Source organism: Calonectris borealis, chromosome 16 (genome assembly GCF_964195595.1).
Source record: "Calonectris borealis chromosome 16, bCalBor7.hap1.2, whole genome shotgun sequence".
Classification (NCBI taxonomy): Eukaryota; Metazoa; Chordata; class Aves; order Procellariiformes; family Procellariidae; genus Calonectris; species Calonectris borealis.
The window spans coordinates 9,254,677-9,278,682 of record NC_134327.1 but is presented as its reverse complement, the minus strand read 5'-3'; the positions used below and the strand labels follow the sequence as shown (position 1 = coordinate 9,278,682).

At 42.2% G+C, this 24,006-nt stretch overlaps 2 protein-coding genes across 3 annotated transcripts; one reads left to right on the top strand and one right to left on the bottom strand.

Moving 5' to 3' along the window:
* The first annotated feature begins 74 nt into the window (after nt 1–74).
* Nucleotides 75–11,883, top strand: CRYM (crystallin mu). 2 transcript variants are annotated; one of them, XM_075165164.1, is made up of 8 exons: nt 75–116; nt 795–945; nt 2,012–2,074; nt 4,215–4,316; nt 4,857–5,040; nt 7,792–7,913; nt 8,783–8,867; nt 9,510–11,883. In XM_075165164.1, the coding sequence occupies exons 2-8, from the start codon at nt 808–810 to the stop codon at nt 9,572–9,574; spliced, it is 759 nt and encodes a 252-aa protein (XP_075021265.1). In that variant the 5' UTR covers nt 75–116; nt 795–807; the 3' UTR covers nt 9,575–11,883. The 2 variants fall into 2 exon arrangements, with proteins under 2 accessions (XP_075021265.1, XP_075021264.1); XM_075165163.1 differs by lacking the exon at nt 75–116 and adding an exon at nt 205–458.
* A 2,132-nt stretch (nt 11,884–14,015) lies between these two features.
* ANKS4B (ankyrin repeat and sterile alpha motif domain containing 4B) lies at nt 14,016–18,819 on the bottom strand. Its single transcript, XM_075164865.1, has 2 exons — nt 18,656–18,819; nt 14,016–15,636 (listed from the first exon to the last, which is right to left on the bottom strand). Exons 1-2 carry the CDS (start codon nt 18,817–18,819, stop codon nt 14,562–14,564), a joined length of 1,239 nt encoding a protein of 412 aa, XP_075020966.1. The 3' UTR covers nt 14,016–14,561.
* Nucleotides 18,820–24,006: the final 5,187 nt, after the last annotated feature.

Genomic DNA, 24,006 nt, shown 5'->3' with positions numbered 1-24,006 from the left:
CCGGCAGTGCCTGAGGGGGCGCGGCCGTTCCTGGGGCGTCGAAGCTCGCCTCGAGCCGCGCCACGGCCCTTAGCGGGCGGGCCGCCATGCCCGTGAGGGGAGCGCGGCGCGGAGCGGTACCTGGCACCCCGGCGGCCTCCAGCGCCGGGAGCGGGCGGGGCGGGGCGGTGCCGCCGCGGGGCGGGCGGCAGCGGGGCTGGGGCGGGGGCGCCGCGCCGAGTACTTAGCGGCGGTGCGGGGCGGTACAGCGTGCCGCAGCCCCGTCTCGTCCGGCCGGTGCTCGCCATGAGCTCGATTCCGCCCGTCTTTATCGGCGCTGAGGAGGTGGAGAAGCACCTGCACCGAGCCAGCCTCCTGCTCCCGGCGCTGGAGGCCGCCCTGGGCAACTTCTCGGCCGGCGCGGCGGGAGGCGTCGTGCAGCCCGTGCGCACCGTGGTGCCGGTGCACCGGCACGGCGGGTGAGGCGGGCGGGCAGCGGGGCTGCCTTCCCGGCGCCGGGGCAGGCGGGGTGGGCGCTGCGAGGGGGCGGCCTGGCGAAGCCCCGGGGGGGGGTCGGTGGGGGAATGCTGCCCGCGCCCGCCGGCGGGAGGAGGTGCGGCCCCTCCGGAGCGAGGAACGGGGATAGCGGCAACGGGGGACCGGGCCTGCGGCGGGGAAGGGATTAGAGCATCAGAAAAGGTCGTTGGTACCGAGTTACTGATTAACTGGTCAGTAGCCGTGTGATGTTAACCACTCCGGTGGCTGTAGGCTCCCATGCTAGAGGTACATAAGTAAGTGAATAATTCTCTTACAAGGTTCCTAGGAGTCATGCCTGCTTACAGTGCCGCAGACGATGCCCTGACAACCAAGTTGGTGACTTTTTATGAGCACAAGAAGGATTCCTCCGTCCCTTCTCACCAAGCGACTGTCCTCTTATTTGACCCCAGAAACGGTTCTTTAAAAGCTGTGAGTTTCATGCATGCTTCTGCGCTCTTCTCTGTTAATGCTCTGTCAGTTCTCCTTTCTGATTTTTAGAAGCTGGAACAGGTGTAAATTGGCCTGAGCTCGCCTACATCATCAATGAAAATGTGTTTGTGCCAAATGAGGATTTGGCCTAAAGCCTTATGTCTTTCTTACGTGTTAATGTCTGCTCTTTACTGCTACTTGTGATTTGAAGGGAATCTGATGGCTCACAGGGTGACTGGAAGAGAGAAATGATCAGGAAAAGTTTACCTTGTGTTTGAAAGGAAAAAAACTTTGCTGAATAAAGAATTGATCTTGAACCATCTTAAGTTAAATCTAAAGAGATTTACAATTGGTATAACAGGGAATAGTATTCAGAGTCTGATTGTTTTGTTTGTTTGTTTAAAGAATTTTAAGAAGTTTTTAAGAATATTGACCATTTTCATTACACTTTAGTAATAATGATTATTAAAGGGCCAAAACTGGTCAAGAAAACTATATTGGGCTTTTATTCCTAAACTGTATCGGAAAGCATGTCGGCTTTTTAAGCCTCTTAATTCATTTGTACGCGGTAGCTAATGCACATTGAGGCAGGAGTGCCCCACTGTGTATGATACACATCAAAGGAATTCCATGGTTCCCTGTCATCCCTTTGTACGGACCAAGACAGTGCAGGACCTGTGAACAACTGCCAGTTTGCACCGGTCCCCGGTCTACTGGAGTGCAGAGTATTGCTGTTATATCTATCTATTCCCTGCGTTGGAGAGCCAGGGAAGTGCAGTGCCTGAAGAGCTGTGTGAGTTAGGGATGGCTCAGCTCTGACCAGTTTTCACACCATTTGTGCTGGTGGAATGACATGGAAGAACTGGAATAGACAGAGAATCTGCCCAGTTTAAACATGATTATTTTTATGGTTTGTGGTTGCTGTAATAGTAATTACCAACTTTTATATTTTTGTCTGTGCCCTATAATATCACATAATTCACAAATTGGATTAAAATGTTTGGTATTTACTCATATTTTCAGTGTTCATTTCAGCCTGTTCAAACTTTTTTTTTTTTCTTTAAAGGTCCTAGATGGCAGTGTGATTACAGCAAAACGAACAGCTGCAGTTTCTGCAATTGCTACCAAGGTATGTCTTCTGTTTCCTAAATTGGGACAGATTTAGTGGTGTTATATATAAAATAAGTAGAAGGAATGATGTAAATGGCTTTCATCAAATACAGCTTTAAATTAGATTTATGATAACGTATGTACCTTCAGGGAAAACTTGAAAGCGGAGTCTTCTGTTTCGAGTGAGTCTGACTTTAATATTTTATGTGTGATTGGAGAAGGAATCTGAGCTATGTTTTTGTGGCTAGTTCTGCACGCTTTTCTGGGAGTTTACTGAGGTGTCTTCCTCTGTGATTTTCTTTCTTTTATGCTTGTCTTAACATGTTCCTTCACGGTTCTGGGTGATGCCGCTGTGGTGATAAATTCAGCTTTGGTTAGATATACGTTTTCTGCTGTTGGGCCAGGACAGGTGGGTTTCACTGGGCCTGGAGAAGTGGGGAAAAGGCACGTTTCTAGCAGGCAATGTGGTTCCTCTTAAGATAGATAATGCCCAGGACAGATGGATGACTTGTCGAGAGGTGGCTGTCTGTGTGTCTGTCAGTTTCTCTGTGGTCATTGGACGATGTCCAGATGGCTGTCCCTGACTACAGCCAGAAACTTCAGTGTCTGAAGACAAGTGAGGTGTATCTTGCTGTATGTTGCTTTACATCATTTCGAATTCAATTGGAAATTGTTGGTTTTGAATTCTTTTAAAACTGTATTTGGTTGGGCTGCGAATAGTGGGAGGAGAGCAAGTCACTATCCATTGCACAGCAGGATTTTAGTCTTCACCTCAAAGGATGAGGCAATAAGAAGAGGGCCAGAGCTCTGTTTTTCACCCATCAGCTTTGCATCAGATGGAAGGCTGATCTCACCACTTCGTTAGTGGCAGTCTTCATGCCAGTGTGACTCTATCCATGGCAATAGAGCTAAACTGACATAAAATTGGAGTGAAGAACCTGTCCCCAAGAGCTTCCGCTGGTCCAAGGGACAGAAAAATGTACAATGGATTCCTTGGAGATGAGGTTATAGGACCTCATTCATCTCAGCCATTCTATACTTGGGCAGTTCTGACAGTTTTTACACAGTCAAGGCTCTGCTGGCCTCAAAGGAGCTTGGCTGCTGAAGGGACTTCAAGATCAGATCCTTCATTGTCGTCTGCTGTTTTGGGAAATTTTCAGGAGTGTTTGAGTTTAGCTCATAGTTGTCATCTTGTCCTCTTTATGGCATTTGCTTTTCAAAGACCCATGCTTTTATGCAAGGAACCTTTGAAATCAGTGCTTCAGAGACTTTGAAAGGAACATTAAAAAGAGTTCTTGCTACTGAAGAATGGGATCAATGAGATTTTTTTCAGTTTATTTGCAGCAGAATAAGTGTTGAGAGCCTAGAAAATTCTAAAGCTTTTTATACAAAAGTGAGTGGCCACAGCAAATGCATAAACAAGACACAAGGATAGCTTCGGGCTGCACTCCAGCAGCCCTCTCTTCACCTTTGCCAAGTACTGGTGAATCACAGGCAAGAACTAAACCAGAAACCCAAAAGCAATCATAGAACTGAATTTTAATATTTGTTCCTCAGAACCATCCCTATTTTTACAATACTTGATACCTACGTATCATGGCTCTTACAATGCCAAGGTCTGCTTATGGTATGATTTATGGCTTCAGTGAATTGAAAAAGAAGTTTTAGTTTGGGGCTACCAGGACCAGTTCACCCACGCAGCTACCATTTTCAGTACTGACAGCTTTCAGTATTATGAGCCCTGTTTTCAGCCAGTGCAGAACATCAACACTATGGTTTTACACTTAATTAATCACCTAGGTGTAATACATTATACTAATATTAGAGTGTGCCGAGGCCCCAGAATTTGCATTGGTTCATGCTGTTGCATGTTAAGTCTGAATTTCAAGAGTCGGACAATTCAAAACCAGAATCAAGCCAAGATGTACTTTGGTGCTATTGACACTAGCTTTTGCATTTTAAAGAATTATATATATATATAGTGGTAATTAAATATTGTTTTATATTAATATGAATCAATACTAGCTTTTGCATAAAATCGCTATTTTTTGTTTTAAAGGACTAAGGATACTGCTTTCTTTTGTAGTAGGTATATATTTGTCATGTCTGTTAATACATTGTCCTTACTTTTTTTTTTTTTAATATTTGATACCCTTTAGTTGTTAATGCCAGCTTTTGCAGAAGTGCTGTGCATTTTGGGAGCTGGTGTTCAAGCATATAGCCACTACGATATTTTCATGGAGCTGTTCACATTTAAAGAGGTAATGAACACATCTTAACAGGAGACATCTATTTTTCTCTCTTATGTTTCAGCAGCACTTAATATAAATAAACCATACTACAACCAAGGAAGTTAAGGGATTAATCATATTTTGATTCCCTTTTTACATAACACAAGAATACTCTGAACAGCTATAGAATTTCTTGCTCAAATGTTGGTCTTTAAAAAAAAAAAAAGAAAAAAAAAGGGGGGGGAGGGGTTGGAAGCAAAGTCAAGTTTCAGATGGCTTTTTCTCCCTGAGAAAATCCTACTGTGTATGCCATACTTGGATGAGCTTTCTGTGACTTTCATTTAAATATATTTATTGGAAATAATTGTATTTTGTAAATACAGCTCTACAAGGAGCTGTTGTTCTGGCAGCACAAAACAGTCATTCAAATGTAGCTGCACGCACATGAAATTTAGTCACTTGTATGACAAGAACATCAAAGGGGAAAAAACCCATGTTTAGGATGCATGTAATTATCTACTGAAAACTGAAATTCTCCAAGCTAAACTGTTTGTCTTTTTTTCCTTGAAGGTCAGGATATGGAATCGCACCAAAGAGAAAGCGGTGAAGTTTGCTAATTCAGTTAATGGTCCAGTGCAGGTCTGCTCTTCTGCTCAGGAGGCAGCTACTGGGGCTGATGTGATTATAACAGTCACTATGGCAACAACACCAATTTTATTTGGAGACTGGGTAAAACCGGGTGCCCATATCAATGGTATGCTATGTTTGCATTATTTAAAGGATATAGAATCATAGAATGGTTTGGGTTGGAAGGGACCTTAAAGATCACCTAGTTCCAACCCCCCTGCCATGGGCAGGGACACCTTCCACTAGGCCACGTTGCTCAAAGCCCCATCCAACCTGGCCTTGAACACTTCCAGGGATGGGGCATCCATAACTTCTCTGGGCAACCTGTTCCAGTGCCTCACCACCCTCATAGTGAAGAATTTCTTCCTTATATCAAATGTAAATCTACCCTCTTTCAGTTTAAAGCCATTACCCCTTGTCCTATCACTACATGCCCTTGTAAAAAGCCCTCTCCAGCTTTCTTGTAGGCCTCCCTCAGGTACTGGAAGGCTGCTATAAGGTCTCCCCGGAGCCTTCTCTTCTTCAGGCTGAACCACCCCAACTCTCTCATAGGAGAGGTGCTCCAGCCCTCTGATCATCTTTGTGGCCCTCCTCTGGACCCGCTCCAGCAGGTCCATGTCCTTTTGATGTTGGAGGCCCCAGAGCTGAATGCAGTATTATCACATCGTTTAGCATCAAAAACTGTTGAAAAGCAATATTCTGTGCTGCTCAGAATGAATGTTCTTTACGTTTTGACTTTTCCCCTTTAGTGAGGACCACTTTTCCCAGCCCTGTAGTCCTAGTTGTCTGGACCCAGAACTCCTGCATATTCCAGCACTGGATGTCTGCTAGAGCATGGGATATGCTTTTTTCCCTAGTGGTGCATCATCTTTGCTACCATGTTGTCACTTGATGCTCACCTTGCTCTCCGTTCGAATAACCCATACAAACATGTTATTTCCAAAGTGATTCCTGCTCATTCGACTGTTTCCCTGGTAGTTGTCATCTTTTCTTCACCCAATTTTTTTATGGTGAGGTTTGGGGGACTTTTTCCCCCTCTCCCCCCGCCTTGTAATGATGTTGCCACACTATTGTTTGGAGTCTCTGGACATGCCCACATTTGCTTATTTTATTAATTGTGGGCCTGGTTCAGATGGCCTTGTGCACTTTCCAAATGGCGTGGTAATAAGACAAAAGCCACTTGTTAAAGGGAACAATTTAAAGGAAGGTCCCACATTCCATCAGCATCCTACCAATTTTTCAAACTCAATTTAGTCCTTTGGCATTGAATGTTGTTGTCTGTGTTATGTCACGGAATGGAAGCCGGAACTACAACCAAAATCAATTAAGGTCTGCAGTCACTGAGGCGACACATACACAAAGACCCCTCTCCTTTCTTTGCCTTGGGTTTTTTTTGTTTGTTTGTTTTTGTTTTTCCCCCTCCATTGAGGTATTTGTGCTGTTTGACGAGGCATTCAGGCAACATGGAATTTATTATTCCGTAACAGTTGGACATTGTTTAAAAACACTTAACTACAGTATAACTTTTTTTTTTTAGCCCGTAACAAGTTGATGTATTTGAAAAGTTAAGCTCCTTGATTTTTTTTCAGTTTCTCCAGATAAGTGAAAATCCATAACCTGCTCAACTTGTACTGCTTATAAAGTCACAAGGAAATAATAGAAGGCTATAGGTTTAAAAATTCTGATTAGTAACATTGAATTCTCTGTCTGCTTGTGCAAGTCTTTGCTGCACAACACTTTGGTTCTTATCTGTTCAGGATCATTGAGGGATTCTTATTTTTCTCTACAGACACATAACAAACACAGTCTGGATCAAATTAAATGAGTATAAAATTCAGGGCATTTGGTAACGATCTGATGAAAGACAAGGATACGAGAGAGTGGACAAAGGGGGATGGTTTTCTTATGCCTCAGCTACACAGAGTCAGCTGACAAGGATATTCTACTGACAAATCAAATATGGAATGTTTTAGAGGAGCTGTATTAGGTGTTAGTTAACTCTGTTTAAAAAATAAAAAGCAACAAAAACCTGTTAATTTGGCAGTTGCAGAAACAGTTTACTGTTTGTCTGCAGAGGAGTTGTAGTCTGTATAACCTTAAGATTATCTTCCCTGAGTTGCGTCACCAAATGATCAAAGTTTATTCTAACAGTGCCTTCTGTAAGCAGAACAGACTAATAATGTCGCACTTATTTATCAGAGTCACTTTCAAAGGCTTGTTTGTTTTGTAGCTATACATAGTTACACATATCTTTACATTTCTCGTATTGATACAAGGTGACGAAGGGCTAAGCAGAGCTACTTCCCCTTCTCTTCTCTGTCAGAATTATTTGAAGATGCAGTTTGACTAGTGTACCAAAGAGGTGGAAGCAGTGCCAGCAAAGTTCACTTCTGCTTCCTGAAGAGCTGCAGTTTAATGCTTCAGCAGGTTGAAATGCAAAGGCCAATTGATTCCAGTTCTGGCTGTGCTCATGGGGAATGTAAGACTTTTGTCAGCAGCAGCATCTGCATGACTAGAGGTCAAGGATGCTGTACTTTGAACAAGCTGTAATTTGGAGGGTTGGACCCAATGTCATCCTTCACTGACATCAGTGGAAATTTAGGGGGTTAGCACCTTACAGAAACAGGCCATATATATGTCAGTGTTACAGCTGAGGCCAGGTTGAGAGAAATCCAGGCTTTTTCCCAGTTGCTCAGGCACATCCTTTGTTGTTGTTGCTGTTGTTTTATCAATCAACGTCTCCAGTGCTAACATCAGTTTGTTTGTGTATCACATTTCCACAATAACGTCCGTTGTTACTTCACACGTCTTTTGGACAAAATGTGGTTTGAATTTGTTTTAAGCATTCCTCCCAAGTTCATCAGTTTTGTTGTCTTAGCTGTTGGAGCAAGCAGACCAGACTGGAGAGAACTGGATGATGAACTGATGAAGAATTCCATTCTGTTTGTGGATTCTAGAGAGGCTGCTCTGACGGAATCGGGAGATGTTATATTGTCAGGGGTAAGACTTTCTTAAATTGTAGTCTTTATTTTTGTGGCGATTGGTTTGCGTTCGAAATAAGTTGGCACTGATGATGTGCTGCACTGAAACTTTTTAGAGCATCAAACGTTATTAACGCTTTCCAGGCACAGGCTGAAAGATAAACTGGTTTCAAACTGAAGGTTTCAAACGGAGACTTCTATATGCTTATGCCAAAACCATGCAACCTCTGTATCAACCATTACATGGCACCAAATTACAGTAGCATGTTTTCAGCATTGGCCTTTGTGTACAATAACAAAGTATTGGTTTTGAAAGACCTACATTTCATGCACTGTTTGGTAGTTATGTCAAATATTTTTCAAATCTGTTTGTTAAAACCTGTAACTTTCTTCCCGTAATATTTCAGTGTGATTGACACACATCAGGCCTCTAGAGAATGGACGACAGGAGCCAACCAGACAGTTAGTGATCTGCAGAAATTTGATGACAGGGACTCTTTTAGGTTTAATGGAGGTTTTTTTTTTCTCTTTTAATGTTTTTGCAGAACAAATATGGTTTCCACTTTTGAGGTTTAACGTAAGAGATCCAGATACGGTAAGGTGTGTGGAACCCCATGTGTTTTGTTGGATAAGTAACAAGCTATCCACTGTAATTTACTGACTGAGGAAAGCCTGTCAGCTGTTTTTCTCTGAAAACCATTCCATTCCTCTGGGATTTCTATCCAGTTTCTGTATTATTTGTCTGAATACTGATCTACTTCAGCATGGAAGGGAATCAGTTCTGGGATAGCAGAAGTGGAGGAGTTCTTTCTTTTGAAGTCAAAGTTTTTCTCTTAACGTATGTATGGATATTATGGTTTTGTATAAATATATATTTTCTTTTTACAGGCAGAGATTTTTGCTGAGCTGGGAGAGGTAGTGAAGGGTATGAAGCCAGCCCTGCCTGAGAAAACAACAGTGTTTAAATCGCTGGGTAAGAACAACCCCTCCTGTGTACAAGTCTGACAGAAAACAATGCCTTGTTATTTATTAGGTCCCCCATGCGTGGGAAAGCTGCTGATCATCTTCAAAACTGCTGTGGCAATGCACTGTTCAGAAGAAACCAGAATGTAATTTGCATTTTCCCTTTTTATTTCCCTTTTTATTCATCTAGCAGGACTGATGTAATGAAAAGTGATAGGAAAGCAAACAAACAATAGGAAGAAGTACATTTTCCATTTCACAATTGTTCAACACATGACTACAGCGTTTATTAATACAGCTCCAGCCCCAATACCCTGCTGTTATGCCCCTGAAGTCTGTCTGACCTACAGACAATGTGGCAGTGTACTGTGGGGTTGGAGTTGATGACTGGGGGAAGGAGGTCCGAAAGGGCCAAGTTGTGATATGAACACTGAAAATTAGATTCATACTATTGCATTAACTTCATATAGCACACCTAACAATTACATGATGGCTATAAACTTTGAATGTAACACTGTAGGTGTTTGGGATGTGGAATGATTTCTGTTCCTGTCCAGTTAGATAATTTCCTGAGTCCTTCTGTTCCCTTCTGAAGCTAAATTATTTTGTACAGCTGAAGAACTGTTTGAAAGTGACTTTAATTCTTTTTCAGGGATGGCAGTTGAAGATACAGTAGCAGCAAAATTTGTTTATGAATCATGGTCAGCTGGTAACTAAAGAGAGAAGTCTACAATGCCGACAAGGCCAAGAAAATTGTTTGCACTTAGTTTCCTTGGATCTTTTGTTAACAAGGAAGGCACCAATCCTATCTGAATGTGGCCTTTCTAGAACATTCAAGAACGAAAAGTAAAATTTCAGCAATAGACTAATTTCTACAGTTTTCTAATGGCAAGTATTAGATACCTGCAGTATTACTAATAAACGTATCTCATGTAACGACAAGTATTAGATGTTTGCAGTGATACTAACAAGGGTATTTTTACATATTTTGGTATAATTCTGGAATCAATGCTTTTCCTCCATAATTATTTATGTAGCGGAAGTCTGTGGGTATATTTCGTGTTTTTAGAGAGGCAGTTCATACTGGAGTAAAATATATCAGTTTGGAGAGTGGATTCTGGCATCATATTTACTTGTGATGGTACTTCAAACGCAACTGTGGGTTTCAGTGCTACGCTGACAGTAACCTAGTCTTCAGTCTCACCTGGGAACACAGCCCACTCCTGACTCCTGGACACCCCTTCCCTTCCAGCTCAGACTGGGATCTGGAAGTCACAATCCTTACTTTCACTCCCTACGATCCCCCTTCTCTGCCCTCAGACCCAATGGCCTTTCATTTAAAAGCACACTCCTGAGTGGGAGTTTATATAAGTAATCATGCCTCCATACAGTTAGATTTCTGTCTGTTTTTGTAAAAGACCTGGCCCAGGAAGGCTTAGAGTGCAAAATATCAGAGCTAACATTATGTACATTTTAACTGGGAGAAAACTATACTCAATACCTCCCTTAGTACATTCTGAGTGGGGTATTGCCATTTTCATATTGCAAGGAGTCACTCAAAATGTGAGTATTAAAAATGTGTTTTGATTTAACTTGTATCTATATTCTGTGGGGAGATTTTTTTTATTGATCTATGGTGTTTGTAAGTTCTTTTTCTAAGCTTCTTGAAGATTAGAACCGTGCAAATTGATTTCAGTAGGATAAACTTCAAGTACACAGGCAAATATTTTCACCTTGGCTGTCCTATGCATCAATTGGTAATTGTTCTTTTATCCCAGTGAGTATTTGCTGGGGCAGGAATTTCCATGATCCTTTCTTGGCGGCGGAACCCAGTGATGTTCTATATAAGGAAAAGTTCCAGTTTTGTGCTGTTATGCAACTGCCTTACAAAAGCGTGAGCATCTGCTGAAAAATAGCTATTGCCCTGGAAATAAATTCCTGTCTCAGGCTAGAGTTGTGCCTTATGAATTTTAATTTCTACTTACATATTATCTCATGCAGGCTTTTAAGTGTTTCTTCACTCTGTGGAAGGATTAGATGACATGGGCGTTCTGTATTGATGCCAGTAGAATACAGCAGAGGAACAGGAAGGAGGTTCAGAAGCAGTTAGTGTTAAAGCCTTTGATGGTGCATAAGTAAGTATAGAAGAGGTTAAAGAGTACAGTGCAGGTGTGATGTAAATAATACTCCAAGTTATAAACCTGGTGTAAACTAGTTGGAAAAAAGTAATATGTGGCAGAGTTTGTAATTTGCAGAGTTTTAGCATGAAGGTACCAGACCAATAAGTGAATAGGGCCAAAGGATGTGTTTGTGTGGATAGCAATCTAACTCCATTGACCTTGTTTATATCAGCAGAAACAAGAACAGAAATTTCTCTATAAGCTTTTGCATTTTTTAATTATAGCAAAATTACCCTCTGTTTTTACACATGTTTTTTCTTCTGTGTAATTTCTGAAGTGTTCAGAAATGTGTTGACTTAACCTGTTACTTCAGCAATGGAGTAATTCCACCAGTGTGAGACAAATGTGACAGCCATTGATGTTCCATAATTCAAGAACTGTATGGAAACTTGCACTTGCTATTTATGACAACATTATCCCAGTTCTGTAACTGTGTAAAACAAGGTTTGTAATTTGAAGTGAGACACGGTGTTTGGGAAGAAGACAAATATTTTCACATGTACTTGTGGCTGTGTCCTACAGACTGTGCACTTTAAAAGTAGATGGAACTAGTCCAAAAACCTGGTTCTGAAAACCCACAGTGTTCTCGGCTTTCATTGGCAATAGGAGGTTCTGGGAGCCTGGCTTCAGCATTGTACCTCTGAATTCATGAAGAGGATTCAATTCAATTACAATGGGAGTTGCTTGGATGCCATCATTAGGTTATTTTTTTTTTCTTTTTTTTTTGAGGGGAAATAATAGCCTTAATTTCCATGTTTCCTTCTCTTACAAATCAGTTTTGAGAAATTGTGTAACTTGCATTTATGTTAAAATTAAATAGATACTGCTGTTTTTCTTTGACTTTCATTTTGTTGTCCATTACTTTTGTTTTGGGTGGGTTTGGTGTTTTTTTTTTTTTTTTAAGATGAGGAAGAAAGTATTCAAGTTGTTGCACTGACTACTCTCTCAGTAAATGTGATCACCGAATGTAAAGGGGAAAATAAATTGAGACTGCTCTGCTCCACTGTGATACTCAGTTTTGCAGTCATTATCCCATGCTGCACATTCCCTTCTCTTGATGTTTGTCCAGTGCAGAGTATTAAATCCTTAAGGAAGGAGAATCTTGTACTTGTCAGGGCTGTGATCATGTGAGATGCCATGGCTTTATGATTTGGGTTTGGATTGGGCTGTAAGATTGCACGTGATACATGAAGTGTCTCCAGCTGAACTGCGCTGTACAAATGAGTTACTGAGGAGTCAGATCTGGGATCCACTAATTTAAATACTTCAAATTATAAAAGAAACAAAGGGCTTGGTGAAAAAATTTGGAAAACAGCAAAGCACGTAAGTGGAAAAAACTGAAATGTGAGTGTTCCTTTTTGTTATTTTTTTCCCCCAATTGTTCCACATAGCTGCTTTATACCAGAGGCCAATTTCCAGGACCACCCTGCAAGAAAAGGACTAGCACTATTGCACTTTTTTTTTTTTTAAATTTGTTTTAAAAGGGTATATATATCGAGGTTGATTAATTGCCTAAAAATATGTCATGTGGGGTGCCCTGGGGCTTCTTATACAGTCTCTAGATGCAGTTCCAGAAGGACAAGGAACTCCTTCCCATAGATCTTGTTCTGTATCTGCTAGCTCCGTAGAGTTACTGTGGATACCTAAGGACATACCGAAACGTGCTGGATGCTGAGTTGCTGAGCCAATGAGTTTAAGTGCAGATAGTCTCTGCCGTTACCTCTGGTTGTCAGAGGTCGCAGCAGTCAGGCAGATTTACCGATGAGTGTGCAGAGAGGCAGAATTTCAGTGCAATTTAGAGATACATGGGGCCTATCACAGAGCTGCTGAAGCTGCTCTGTGATAATGGCAGTTATTGGACATGTCCTCCGTAAGTGACTCCACTCACTGATGTTTTGATGGTGTGTTGTGGGCAGGTCACAAGCATTTGGGCAAGTAAAGAACCAGCAAATACATCAGTTATGTGACTGAGAATGATAGGATTTGACCCTTCAAAATCGACTCATCATATGCCTGCAAATATGTAAGATTCATCATTTTCTTCTTGCTTTGTTAAACATTTGGGAGTTTCTCAGCCAAAATGAAAACAACCCAGCAGATTAATAACATGCTGTGTGATTTAATTACTGTGCTAATTCAGCAGTCATTTAAGGTTGCGCAGTACAGGACTCTGGTGTGACTGCTTAATAGAAGAAAATATCAACCTGCTGGAGTACAGGAATCCAAGGAGGAAAGAATGCACTATAAAGTCCAGTCAAGGAAAGGAACGTTAATATACAAATCAAAGTAACAAGAAGAAGATGTGGAAAGAAGGAAGCATGACAAAATAGATTATTAACTAGGATTAGTGTCCACAAATGCAGTATACCCCTAAGGAAAAAATTACAGCTGACTAATGGAAAGCTATAAAAAGAGATTTAAAGATAAAAGTCCTGCTAATAATTGTGCCTCTCAAATCTGAGATCTTGGGCAGAGCAAGATTGCTACAAGCACCTTATTAGATTCACAAAACTCAACAGGAGCGATTAATTCGTATCAGATAGTGCTGTCTTCCCAAGGGAACGGGCCTGAGAGAGACGAAGGGAACCCTGCTGTGAATGCCTCCAGATAGACTGTAAAGAACAGGCGCTTCCACAGAAGCACAGTCTCAGGCTGAGGCTGACAACAACCAACAGAAAATGCTGGGTGATGAGAGTCCTGGTTTCTGGGACTTCACGTGGCAAATGCACCCTGTAGGAACCCAGCTGAGGATATACCAAAACAGATCAAAAATGTTGAAAATAAAACCTCAGCTTCTTGTAGTTAAAAGTATTGCAGTCTTGATGCCATTTAGGACATGTTGGGTGCTGGCAACTGGGTCCAGTCTAATGAGACAAGAGAAAAGAATACACAACTCACACTGAGCATCTCTTGGCAAGGTACTTCATGTATTTTTAAATTAATATCAATACAGTAGCAAAACACTTTACTGACAGGAACACAAAACTTGCTGTAAATTAATCTTATTTACATTCATTCAGAGGCTATTAGAGTCAATAAGCCATAGCTGAAATCAAGATTCAGATGCTATTTCTAACATATCGGTACCAGGAAGGGCGGTTTGTAGCAAACTAACAGAAGCGAATGGAGAAAACTCAAAGCTCTCAAGCTCTGGGAATGCTCTTTGCATTGTGGTTTTGGAGAAGAAGGGAAGGGTTTTATTAAGGAATGTAGTGTGGCTGGCCTTCACCAGTATTTTAAGTTATTCCGATGAGAAGAAATCCAATCCTCATGAACAGTTAAGAGAGAAAAGGTTTAAATCTATAGCTTTTGGTTTTTTACATTCTTTCTTTTTGGCAGAATACGCTTGAATTAATATCCTGCCCACCACAGCCATCTATCCAGAGAGAAAAATCTCTGTCCTTGCTGTACTTTCTAAAGCAACTGGTAACCTCTGTGCCCTTCCGTCTGAAAAGAATTGCGTGCTCTTTGGAAAGAGGAAAAGAATGAATCAGTGTGCAGGTTACAGCAACAGGAATGTTAATTTATAAGCAAGTATCTACAGTCTTTCCAGGGTTCTTGAGTGCTTGTTTTCTTTTATTCACGGCATTCAAGACTTTCTTTCTTGGCCCAAGCTCCATCTGAATGCTCTGTAGATCTTCATCAGAACATAGCATCAGGGCATCTAAATCAATTTTTTCCCTCATGAAGACTGGAAGAAACTCATCCAGCATCTGTGATGCCAGAAATACCTCAAGGGGCGTATTCTCTGCTTCCTCGTCATCCCAAATGACTTCTTCCTCATGCCAAGGGATATCAGCACTATTTTCAGCGTCATCTTCTCTGCCGTTCTCAGCATTTTCATACTGAAAGAGCTCACTGGACATTTTAAAGCTTATAGCGTCTTTCTCAGAAGACACGGTTCCAGGATTTACATCCACAGCCAAATTCCTTCCAAATACAATCTTGCCGAGACCTGGCCGCTTAAAAATGGAGAGCTGACTGTCATTATCAGAAAAGTTTTTCTCTCCGAGGTCATTCAGTGATTCATCCTCCTCTTTCTCATCGAACAAATGCATCACAGTTTTCCTCCCTGTACCATCCTCTGGGCCATTGCTTTGTGTTTCCTGGCTTCTTGTGCTGTCAGCTGTCCTTTTCGCCTTCAGTTTGAAGGTATCTTTCAGATTTTTTGAGAATGGACTTGTTGTATTTGAAGCAAAGAGACTAGGCAACTTTACTCTGGAATGTGTCCCTCTGGAAGAATTTACTGTGCCAACCTGTTCTTTCATATAATTCCGGTTCATTTCATGCTGGTGTTTCTCTTGGCGCTTCTCGCATTCCTTGATTTGTTTCTCCACATTCCTCTGGGCCTGCGCTTTGAGTTTGGAGACCTTCTTTGGGTTCAGCATGTTCTGCTCGGTGGCAGCTTTGTCCAGGATTCGGACACATTCATTGCGGTCTCTGCTGGCAGCCACCTCCAGGGGAGTGCGGAGGTCATTGTCCAGAGCAAATATATTGGCACCGAAGTTGATCAAAAAAGAAACGCAATGGATATGACCATTGCAAGCGGCGTGGTGGAGAGGAGTGTTCCCCCAGATGTCGCATTTGTCCGGGTCACCTCTGAGAAAGAAAATAGCACACAGTGAGCTGGACGTACCCAAGCATAGCACTGCAGTGGATTGAACAGACGCTAAATGTTCAGCTCAGCTTTGCTCTGAGGAGCACAGCCCATGAACTGAGTCAGCTCAGCTCCATCCTCGAGAACGGCGCTGCACCTACTTACACGAACTTACGCTGAGTTTGGCTGCGTGTGTGGCATAAGCTCTAATTCCTGCCCGTCTGTGGGCTCAGGCTTCAACCTACACTCATTGGAATTAATGGCAAAATTGTTTCAGCAGCTTTTGGGTGGAATATTTTAAAGGCTTTTTGGTGACACTTCCCTTTTGCATGTCAAATGCGGGGACAATATTAAGAGGATTCTTCACTGGCCACAGTGATACATATTTGATGAGCCTATGCAGTAACGTTTTTGGTAAGTAATAGGTAAATAATTAGGAGTAAAGCCCTGATTACACATTTGTCTCCATTGCTATTAGATTAAGCTCAGATAGATGCCGTTGTTTTTCTTCAGCTCTTTTGTTCTCCTTAAGCTGCTTTTGCTTATGGGGTTTGAAAAGCAGAAGCTCATTTGAAAATAAAACCCCACATCTTTTCAATTGAATTTAAAGCCAGTGAAAAGCATTGCTTTCTTTTTAACTCTTGCGCTGACTTCACACTGAACTGCTGCCTGCAGAGGAGAATCGGCCTGAATCTTTTAATTCGTATTTGGCAGGACCAACATTAGCAGTGGTTCAGAACAGAGCTTGAATTGTCTGTGACCAAAAACCAAGGCAGCCTCAGTAGCCCAAAACCTTTCGTAACTTCAGAGCCAGGGGCCAACTTTACAAGGAGTATTTCTACTCTTGGGAGTTGAAACATTTCAATGTCTTGGAGATTTGTTCCACGGCAGTTGTACTATGAATGAGGTGGTACATCCTATCGCAAAATCTTCTTCGGACATTGATCTCTGGCTTTGAGTATCTCTGAAGAAAAGCACTAACGTATTTGTTGAGGGCCAAATCTGAAAACATCCTTCAGCCTGAAACGCCACAGGCAGGAGAGAGGTCGGGGGTCCCCGCAGAGCTGCTCGCATCGAGAAACAATGGCAAATCTGAGCACACTGGGCTGCGAGAGCGCAGGCATTTCTACAGGGAGGTGGCAGCTGAGGATCAGAGTTTCTCCACTTAGACATATGGAAACCATGTGTACGTATTTCTGCTTTTGTGGCTCTGCCCTGGGGAACTGCCTGACCGCGGCCGAGCGTGCCAGACTCCTTAATTCCTACATTAGCAAACAGGCTGCATTATCCTGAGCCTTGGGAGTGCCGGGTCATCCATCCCCCCCCAGGTCCCTTCGTGGCTGTTTGTGGTCTCTTTTCCCCATGCAGCCTGCCAGCCTTTGAGCCTCAAACAATTGACAAACTAGAGTGTCTGTTCCCAGCTCAGGGGGACTTTGGAGAAGGTTTGACATCTACTTGGGGTTCTCATACTCCTCTTTTCCCAAGAAAGAGGCTCACACAAAAGAGAACAGATCTGCTACTTGGTCTTGCCTTTATTCATGTACCTGCAAAGCAAGCAGAGAAAACGTCTCTCGATGCCTGGGAAGATAAACTATTTCAAGATGAAAGGGGATTATTGTTAGTATTGCTCCATTCTCCAAGGGCTGAATGTGTTGCAAGCTTCAGAGTCCTAAAATCTGCAACCACTCTAAAGAAAACCATCCTGTATCTCAGTGCCTTTGTCAGAAAACCTCTTCAAGGAAAGGATGAATTTGTTAAAAATAATTAAAATACTTTCTTACAAGAAAACATTAACTGAATGCAGAACAAATTGAACGTCTTCCAAAATTCAGCTTCTCTGAAGAAAACCAGTGAGACTACAGCCATATCTCTGACAGCCCCAGCTTGCTGGTCTTGGATTAAAAGAAGTCTTGGATTAAAATAGAGGTGAATGCATATGTTTGAAGATTTTGAGGGCAATACTGTCCCAAAGCTGTCCTCTACCAAGAAAAAGAGTTAGAAATACAATAAATAACAAATATATAGAAATTCTGATCTTTGTGTCATCCTTTGTGACTTCTATCAGCTTACATGGTAGAAGACATATTTTTCACTGAAATTTTGAAAAAAATTATTTTGTTATTTGTTCCTTGGCTAGTTGTTCTGTCTTCTAGGTGTTCAGGGACAAACCTTCATTGACTCTAGATACTTCCTTAGAGCTGCCTTAATTATACGAGTTGAAAAACTGCCAATCTATTTTTGCTTCTCCTGGGGACACAGCAATAGCCATGCAGTCCAAAGGTCTTTTTTATTGTGTTATTACAGCCACATCTGAGCTCAATGAGCTATAAAACAAATCTATGAAAAACCTATTTTTATTCCATATTTTCAATTCTATTTTTAATAAAATAAAACTCAGATACATCCAAATGGTCATTCAACTTTTCCCTCCGATCTTCTTTAAACTATTATGATTGAAAATACAGGTCAACCTAATCTTCATCTCAGCCCAGAAAGAATATTTTATTAGCTGTATCTCTACACAAGAGCAGATTTTCTTTTATAAGATCTTATTACAGAATCACAGCTTAAAAGGTAGGCTCCAAGCAAGAGAGTACAGAGGGTGGGGAGGTAATTACCATTTCAGTAATATATTTTAAGCATGTAGTACATTTAAATGATACCAAACAGAAATGTTACTTAGAAAATTAGAAATGTTAATTGGAAAATAAAGCTGTAGAAAACCTTCCTTTACTTTTTTCTCTTTTTTTCAGGTTTACAAGTATTGTACCCCAGCTTCTGAAGCAGTATTATCATTTTTATCATGATGGTAGTAGCTAATACTATAAAAAGCAGAGAAATAGCAATTTCTCTGGTTCTGGGCCATTGCAAATGAAGAGAAACAATTCTTTGCAATGCATTGAAAGAAATGACCGTGATTTTCAGCCTTTTGGGTCTGAGGTCATTGGGGCATTAGAAAAATGACGCACTAATTATAGTTTTAAACCACAAGCTTTAAGCAATGGAGGCTGATTGACTTACCCCCTCCGACATATGACTTCCAGAGCTTCTAGATACCCATGGTATGCTGCCAGAAGGGTAGGCGTCATCCCAGCTTCATCTGAAGTATTGAGGTCTTTCCTAGTGGCTTCTTTCAAGAGGTCCAAATTGCCGTCTGCTGCTGCTTTGTGATACCTGCTGGACATTTTCAGTAACTTCTGGTTCCCCAAAGCAGCTCTGAACGATATCCAGACTGTGCAGTCACCCTTCCCTTACAGGGGTAGTTCATTAATGATTACAAGTTGAGACGTCCCCGTGAGGATGGAAATGAGGAGGCAAAGTTCATCCTAGCAGACAACTTATCTGGAGCTCTGCATAGGTAATAAGGCGACGGTGTGTGAATGCTTTCATTTTCTGGAAGGTGGCTCTGCCATTTACCATTCGTTGGATACTTGACTATTTAAATGTAGAGGGGATTCATTCATCTTCTCTGTGTCTTTGCCTAACTGTTCTGGGAAAACTTAAAAAGGATCTTGAACTTCAAAAACTTCAAAAAACCTTCAAAAGGCCATGAACGTTGGTACGACCAGATTTCACCCTAGGTAATAAAGTATCCCTGAGTTCTGATAGGATGAAATGCATAAGCAGTTACCTTTAGCGGTGAAGTCCTTTGGAACCTATCATTTACTGAGTTGCTGCATTTAAAAACAAGCCTCCCGCCTGCCAAGCCAAGCACGTCCATGGAGCCGTTTCACATACTCAGGCTGATGTGCGGATGGAAAGAGGCCTGTTGGGACCAGGGTGGCGTTCGGATAAAACCGTCAGCAGGTCCGCAAGTCACAGCAGGCAAAACCACAGCCTCGTGTGTGATCCTTTTAACTGCGGACTGCATTTCATCAGAGGATCTTAAGGCACTTGGCAAATACAGATTCATCTAACAGGTATTGTAATCTCTGTTTTAGATGCAATAAATGTGCAGGATTTCCTCAGGATAGCACAGGGAATTCAAGAAACGGAAACATGATGGGCCAGAACCCACTGCCCCAGCCTGGGCGCTGTGGTCCTTGCCTGGGAAGAGACAGGTCCAGTCCCCGCCTCACATAACCACTTCTTGCTTTAGAAATTATTTCCCCTGATTTCAGTGGCATTAAGGGCTACCTGTATGAGTAGAAGCTTATAGAATTAGACCGTAATTCTAATTCTTAGGTTCAAAAGAATTACTAAGAGAAAACCATGTAAAAGGTCAGTTTTAAAACAGTAGTTGAGAAGAAATCAGTAAAAGACTACCTGCTGCTTAATAAAATGCTGCAGGCTATCTGTTATTCTGGTCACATTCACAACAGCTGCCAGATAAATGTTGCTTTTTTGTCAAGCTGTTTTCTATGACTAACTGAATTAACCTGTATCTTAGAGAATCTGCCCTCAGCAATTAGCAGTGAGGTTTTGTTGCTAATTATGCCCCTGTTACAGAAGCAGTAGCAATTGCAAACCAACTCATTGTCCAGAGTTGGTGCAATTACTGAATGGAGTGCCACCTCATTTACTTCTCATAATGCCACCCATGTAATGCACTGGAGACCTCTCCAAACGGGCTTTCTCTCTGAATTATTTTCTCACACAGGGATTGAAGAGCTCTTCAGGAGCAAACTTGTACCAACATTCTCCTCCGTGAGGACAGGGAGAGTCCATCAGATCCTGTGGCAGGTTTGAATCTTTGAATAAACAAGTCTAGGTAGGAGTAAACTAAAGCCCTGGTTTTCCTTCGTGCCGTCCGCAGACCCAGCCATCCCCGGCGCTATCCTGAGGATATCCAGGGCAGCGAGGAAGGGCTGTGCTTCCCCCAGGCCACCTCCATCCCCGCGCTGGAAGACAGTTTTATCCTCAGCCCTTTTTCAAGTTCCCTGCCTTGCCATTAATACTTTTCTAATGAAAAATGCAGTCATTTCTTCCATTTTCTCTTTAAGCAGGCTCAGCACTGAGTTAAATTTACAGCTACTAGAAAAAACTAGCTGTTGCAGAACAGAGACAGGTAACACATACACTTTTTAATGTATATATTAGATTAGCTCTTTCTTGATGCCATTGAATTTTATTTCCTTTACTGGGTAGCGTAAGCATTTTTACTCTCGAGAGTGTAAATTCATCACCAAGGCACATAGTGCGTGTACCACCAGTGCCTGGTAGAAGAGAGGAGACAGCATTTTTCTTGTACGTTGACGTTTCACATTGTTAGCTACACCTGTCAAAGTGAGTTGGTGGCAAAAAAGAGCTTTCCGTTTTTCAAGATTATTGATTTCTACTACAGAAGTACATTTATTTGCTTTTCTGTTAATTAATTCAGCACACCAAGTGTTGATCTCAGAGTGATTTTTATCATCTAACATCTGAAAATATTGATTTTAAAAGAAAGTTACTCTGTGTGATGCTAAGTGGGAAACTATTGTTCCGAGTTTTAATTAGAGGTTAAGCAAAACCCACGTCAATTGGAGAGAAGTTCTGGGACTTTGCAAGCTTTATTATTATTTATGTCACAAAAGTGGGCATCACAAAAAAAAAAAGAAAAAAGAAAAGACCAAACAAAATCTCCATTTGTTTCTAAACTCCTGGTATTTGTTCATCTTTGTTCCATCCAAAAACCTCAACTTAAAATGCAATAAATGATTCAACATCAAATGAGCTAAATTTCTCAGCCTGAATGGAGATTTTTCTTTTGAGACTAGAGCTCAAAATTGTGAACTTTTTAAACTCCCTGAGTAGTTAGAATGAAGCTTTTCTTTTGGGGTTTGAAAAGAACTTCAGAACCATTACACTTCCAATTGAAATGTCTTACCAGGCTCAGGAGAAACTCCGTTGTGATAGTATGTGGTGTTGTAAGCTAATGAATTATTTAACTAGCAGTTGTGATTTGTTACTGGATTTTGCTATGTCTCTGATTATTGCTCTATTTTTTTTTTGAGAACTATCTTAAATAAAATATTGCCAGTTAAACAAACTATTTAGATTGAAAGGCTGCAGCATCATTAGTTACGTTGGTCTAGATAACTCAGAGTCCCGTCGGAACAGCGATGCTGTTGTGCCAGCTGTTTTGCATGAGGTATTATCCAGCACAACATTTCCTCATTGCAACTTTATAAGCACCAAACGTGGTGAGGTAAAGGCCATACGAGGGGAGGCAAGTGAGTCTCTGCTTGTCTAATGAGATCCTTGGAACTAATGGGCTTAGAGAAGAATTAAATTAGTCACACAGGGTAATTGTGGCTACACAATTCAGAGATGACGACAACATTTAAACAATAAAAGCTTATTTCTTCCCTCCTCGGAGAGGCAAAACTGCTGTGCCCAAGGACACTGTCGCTGGGTGTCCTCTTGAGCAGCCCCGTTCCCACAGCGAGCTGGAGCGTCACCCATGCCCGAGACCCAGCCTGACGTGACCTCTGCTCAGGTGCAACCGTGCTCGAGCCGGGGCTCCAAGGGCAGCCCGCGCGGTCTGCCTGCACGCTTCATTTCAGGAGCGAGGCCCTAATCCATAGGGAAGGATACATAAAACTGAAAGGCAATAAAGCCAACTCTGGCAAAGCCCTGTCTCTCCTCACCCGCACACCTCGACGCCCGGCCATACTGGGCGTATAAAAGCAGTCTGGGGGACATTTGTAGGGCTAGAAGCAGTGGCGTTACCCGTTGTATCACAGTGACATTTGCAATGAGTGTGTTTGCTGCGAATGCTCAAAAGCAGGAGTCCTGACCTGGCATTTGGGCTTTCTGCATTCTAAAGCCTTTTTCTTGGTTTTGCTTTTTTTCCCCATTATATCACCAGCAGTGCCACAAACAGTCCCAAGGAAAGCCACGGTGAGCTCATTGGTGTCTCAAATGCTGTCCTGCTGCCCGTGGGAGAGGGACAGGGGCAGCCAAAGCCCACGGGAAAGTGCAGCCACGCTGAGGTGATCCGCGCTCTCCGGGGACGGCGTGCAACGCCCCGGTGCTCGGGGTGCTCAGCACTGCTCCTGGGCAATGTTTTATTCCCAAAAGTTAGAAAATCAAACAAGTAAAAAAGAAAAGCAGAGGATTGGAAGAGGAGATCTTGCATGTTTTTGCAGTGGAAAAGAAAATGAAAGCCATGGAGATAGTTTCGTTATTTCAGGGCATGAATTATCTGTTACCTGTAACTCAGGCCATAGTCACTGTTACAGGCTCAACAACTCGGGCAGGTGGAAATGAACGTTTTGGAAGGAGGAATGGCTATACTTTCTCTGTAGCTTAAGCTGCAAATTCAGACATGGTAGGTGAAGCAACAACTAATTATTTTAGCACATGCTGATGAATTACGTCCCACAAACCTACATACTCAAAGATGGATATTAGGAGCTGCTGACTTGCACCGCAGGGCAAACCCGGCTGTGGTGACCGTGGCAATAGTGTTGCTCTAATGTTAAATGTTGTCTGGCCCAACAGAACCTTTCAACTACACAAGCCACAACCTGTTACGAGGCATTGGGGAGCTGGCAAAGCCCTGAGTTAACTCCAGCAGGCGAGGACAGGCGTCCGGCGAAGGGGCCGTGCCTTGCCGCTGCCCGGCCCCCGCAGGTTCCCCCAGGCGAGCAGCAGCCCGCGGGCGTGATGCGAGACGGAGCCGTTACCAGCCCGGGGCAGCCAAACTCTGAGAACAGGATCCAACGCTCCCTGGGACTTACAGATTTTTCACCGACTTAATGAAGCTGGGAATCGGGGGCAGGAAAATTACGAGTAAGCTTAACTTTACATCGGATTTGACTGCCTGGAAGTACCTCATTTGTGTAACTCTTTAAAGGGTGCATACCAAAACGCTTTTTTTCCCCTGCTGTGTTAGTTAAACCCCGGCTAAATAATAATAGATACATAATACAATAAACTTGTGTATGGCTTCAGAGTTTTTTTCATTAGTTTTCTGTATAATCATTGCTTTTGAAAACAATGATTCTCATTATACAAAAAAAGAGAGAGGAAAAAAAAAAGGTACATGATGTATGTTTGTGAATTCAGGAGTCTCTGGGAAGTTAATTTCTTGCCAAAGGTTATCTGCATGCTAATCCTATTGATGGCAAAAGCAGAGGTGCAATTTCTTTTTGTGGTACTAACATCAGGTGTGATGTTATTTAGTAATTTACTCTGGTGTGGTTAGGGATCTGAGCTAGTGCCTGCTATTGCTATGAGCGGCGTTGTGCACCCTTGGTATTCCCACTTGCACGACAGCTTTAACTCTGCATTTGCCATCTTCTCACAAGGGTGAGCGTTAAAGAGATGCTTCTAAAGAATGTACATTTTTAAATTACTTACACTAGTCATCTGCTCTGGCTGTATGGATCATATCGCTTCGCTACACAGCACCCTGATGGCAATCACACGCTCTGCAGCTACCT

Coding starts and splice junctions, on each gene's coding strand:
- CRYM (XM_075165163.1), top strand. CDS start 286: ATGAGCTCGATTCCGCCCGTCTTTATCGGCGCTGAGGAGGTGGAGAAG. Junction 4,317..4,856: donor AGCTGTTCACATTTAAAGAG/GTAATGAACACA, acceptor TTTTCCTTGAAG/GTCAGGATATGGAATCGCAC. Junction 7,914..8,782: donor GAGATGTTATATTGTCAGGG/GTAAGACTTTCT, acceptor TTCTTTTTACAG/GCAGAGATTTTTGCTGAGCT.
- ANKS4B (XM_075164865.1), bottom strand. CDS start 18,819: ATGTCCAGCAGGTATCACAAAGCAGCAGCAGACGGCAATTTGGACCTC. Junction 15,637..18,655: donor GAAGTCATATGTCGGAGGGG/GTAAGTCAATCA, acceptor TTTCTTTCTCAG/AGGTGACCCGGACAAATGCG.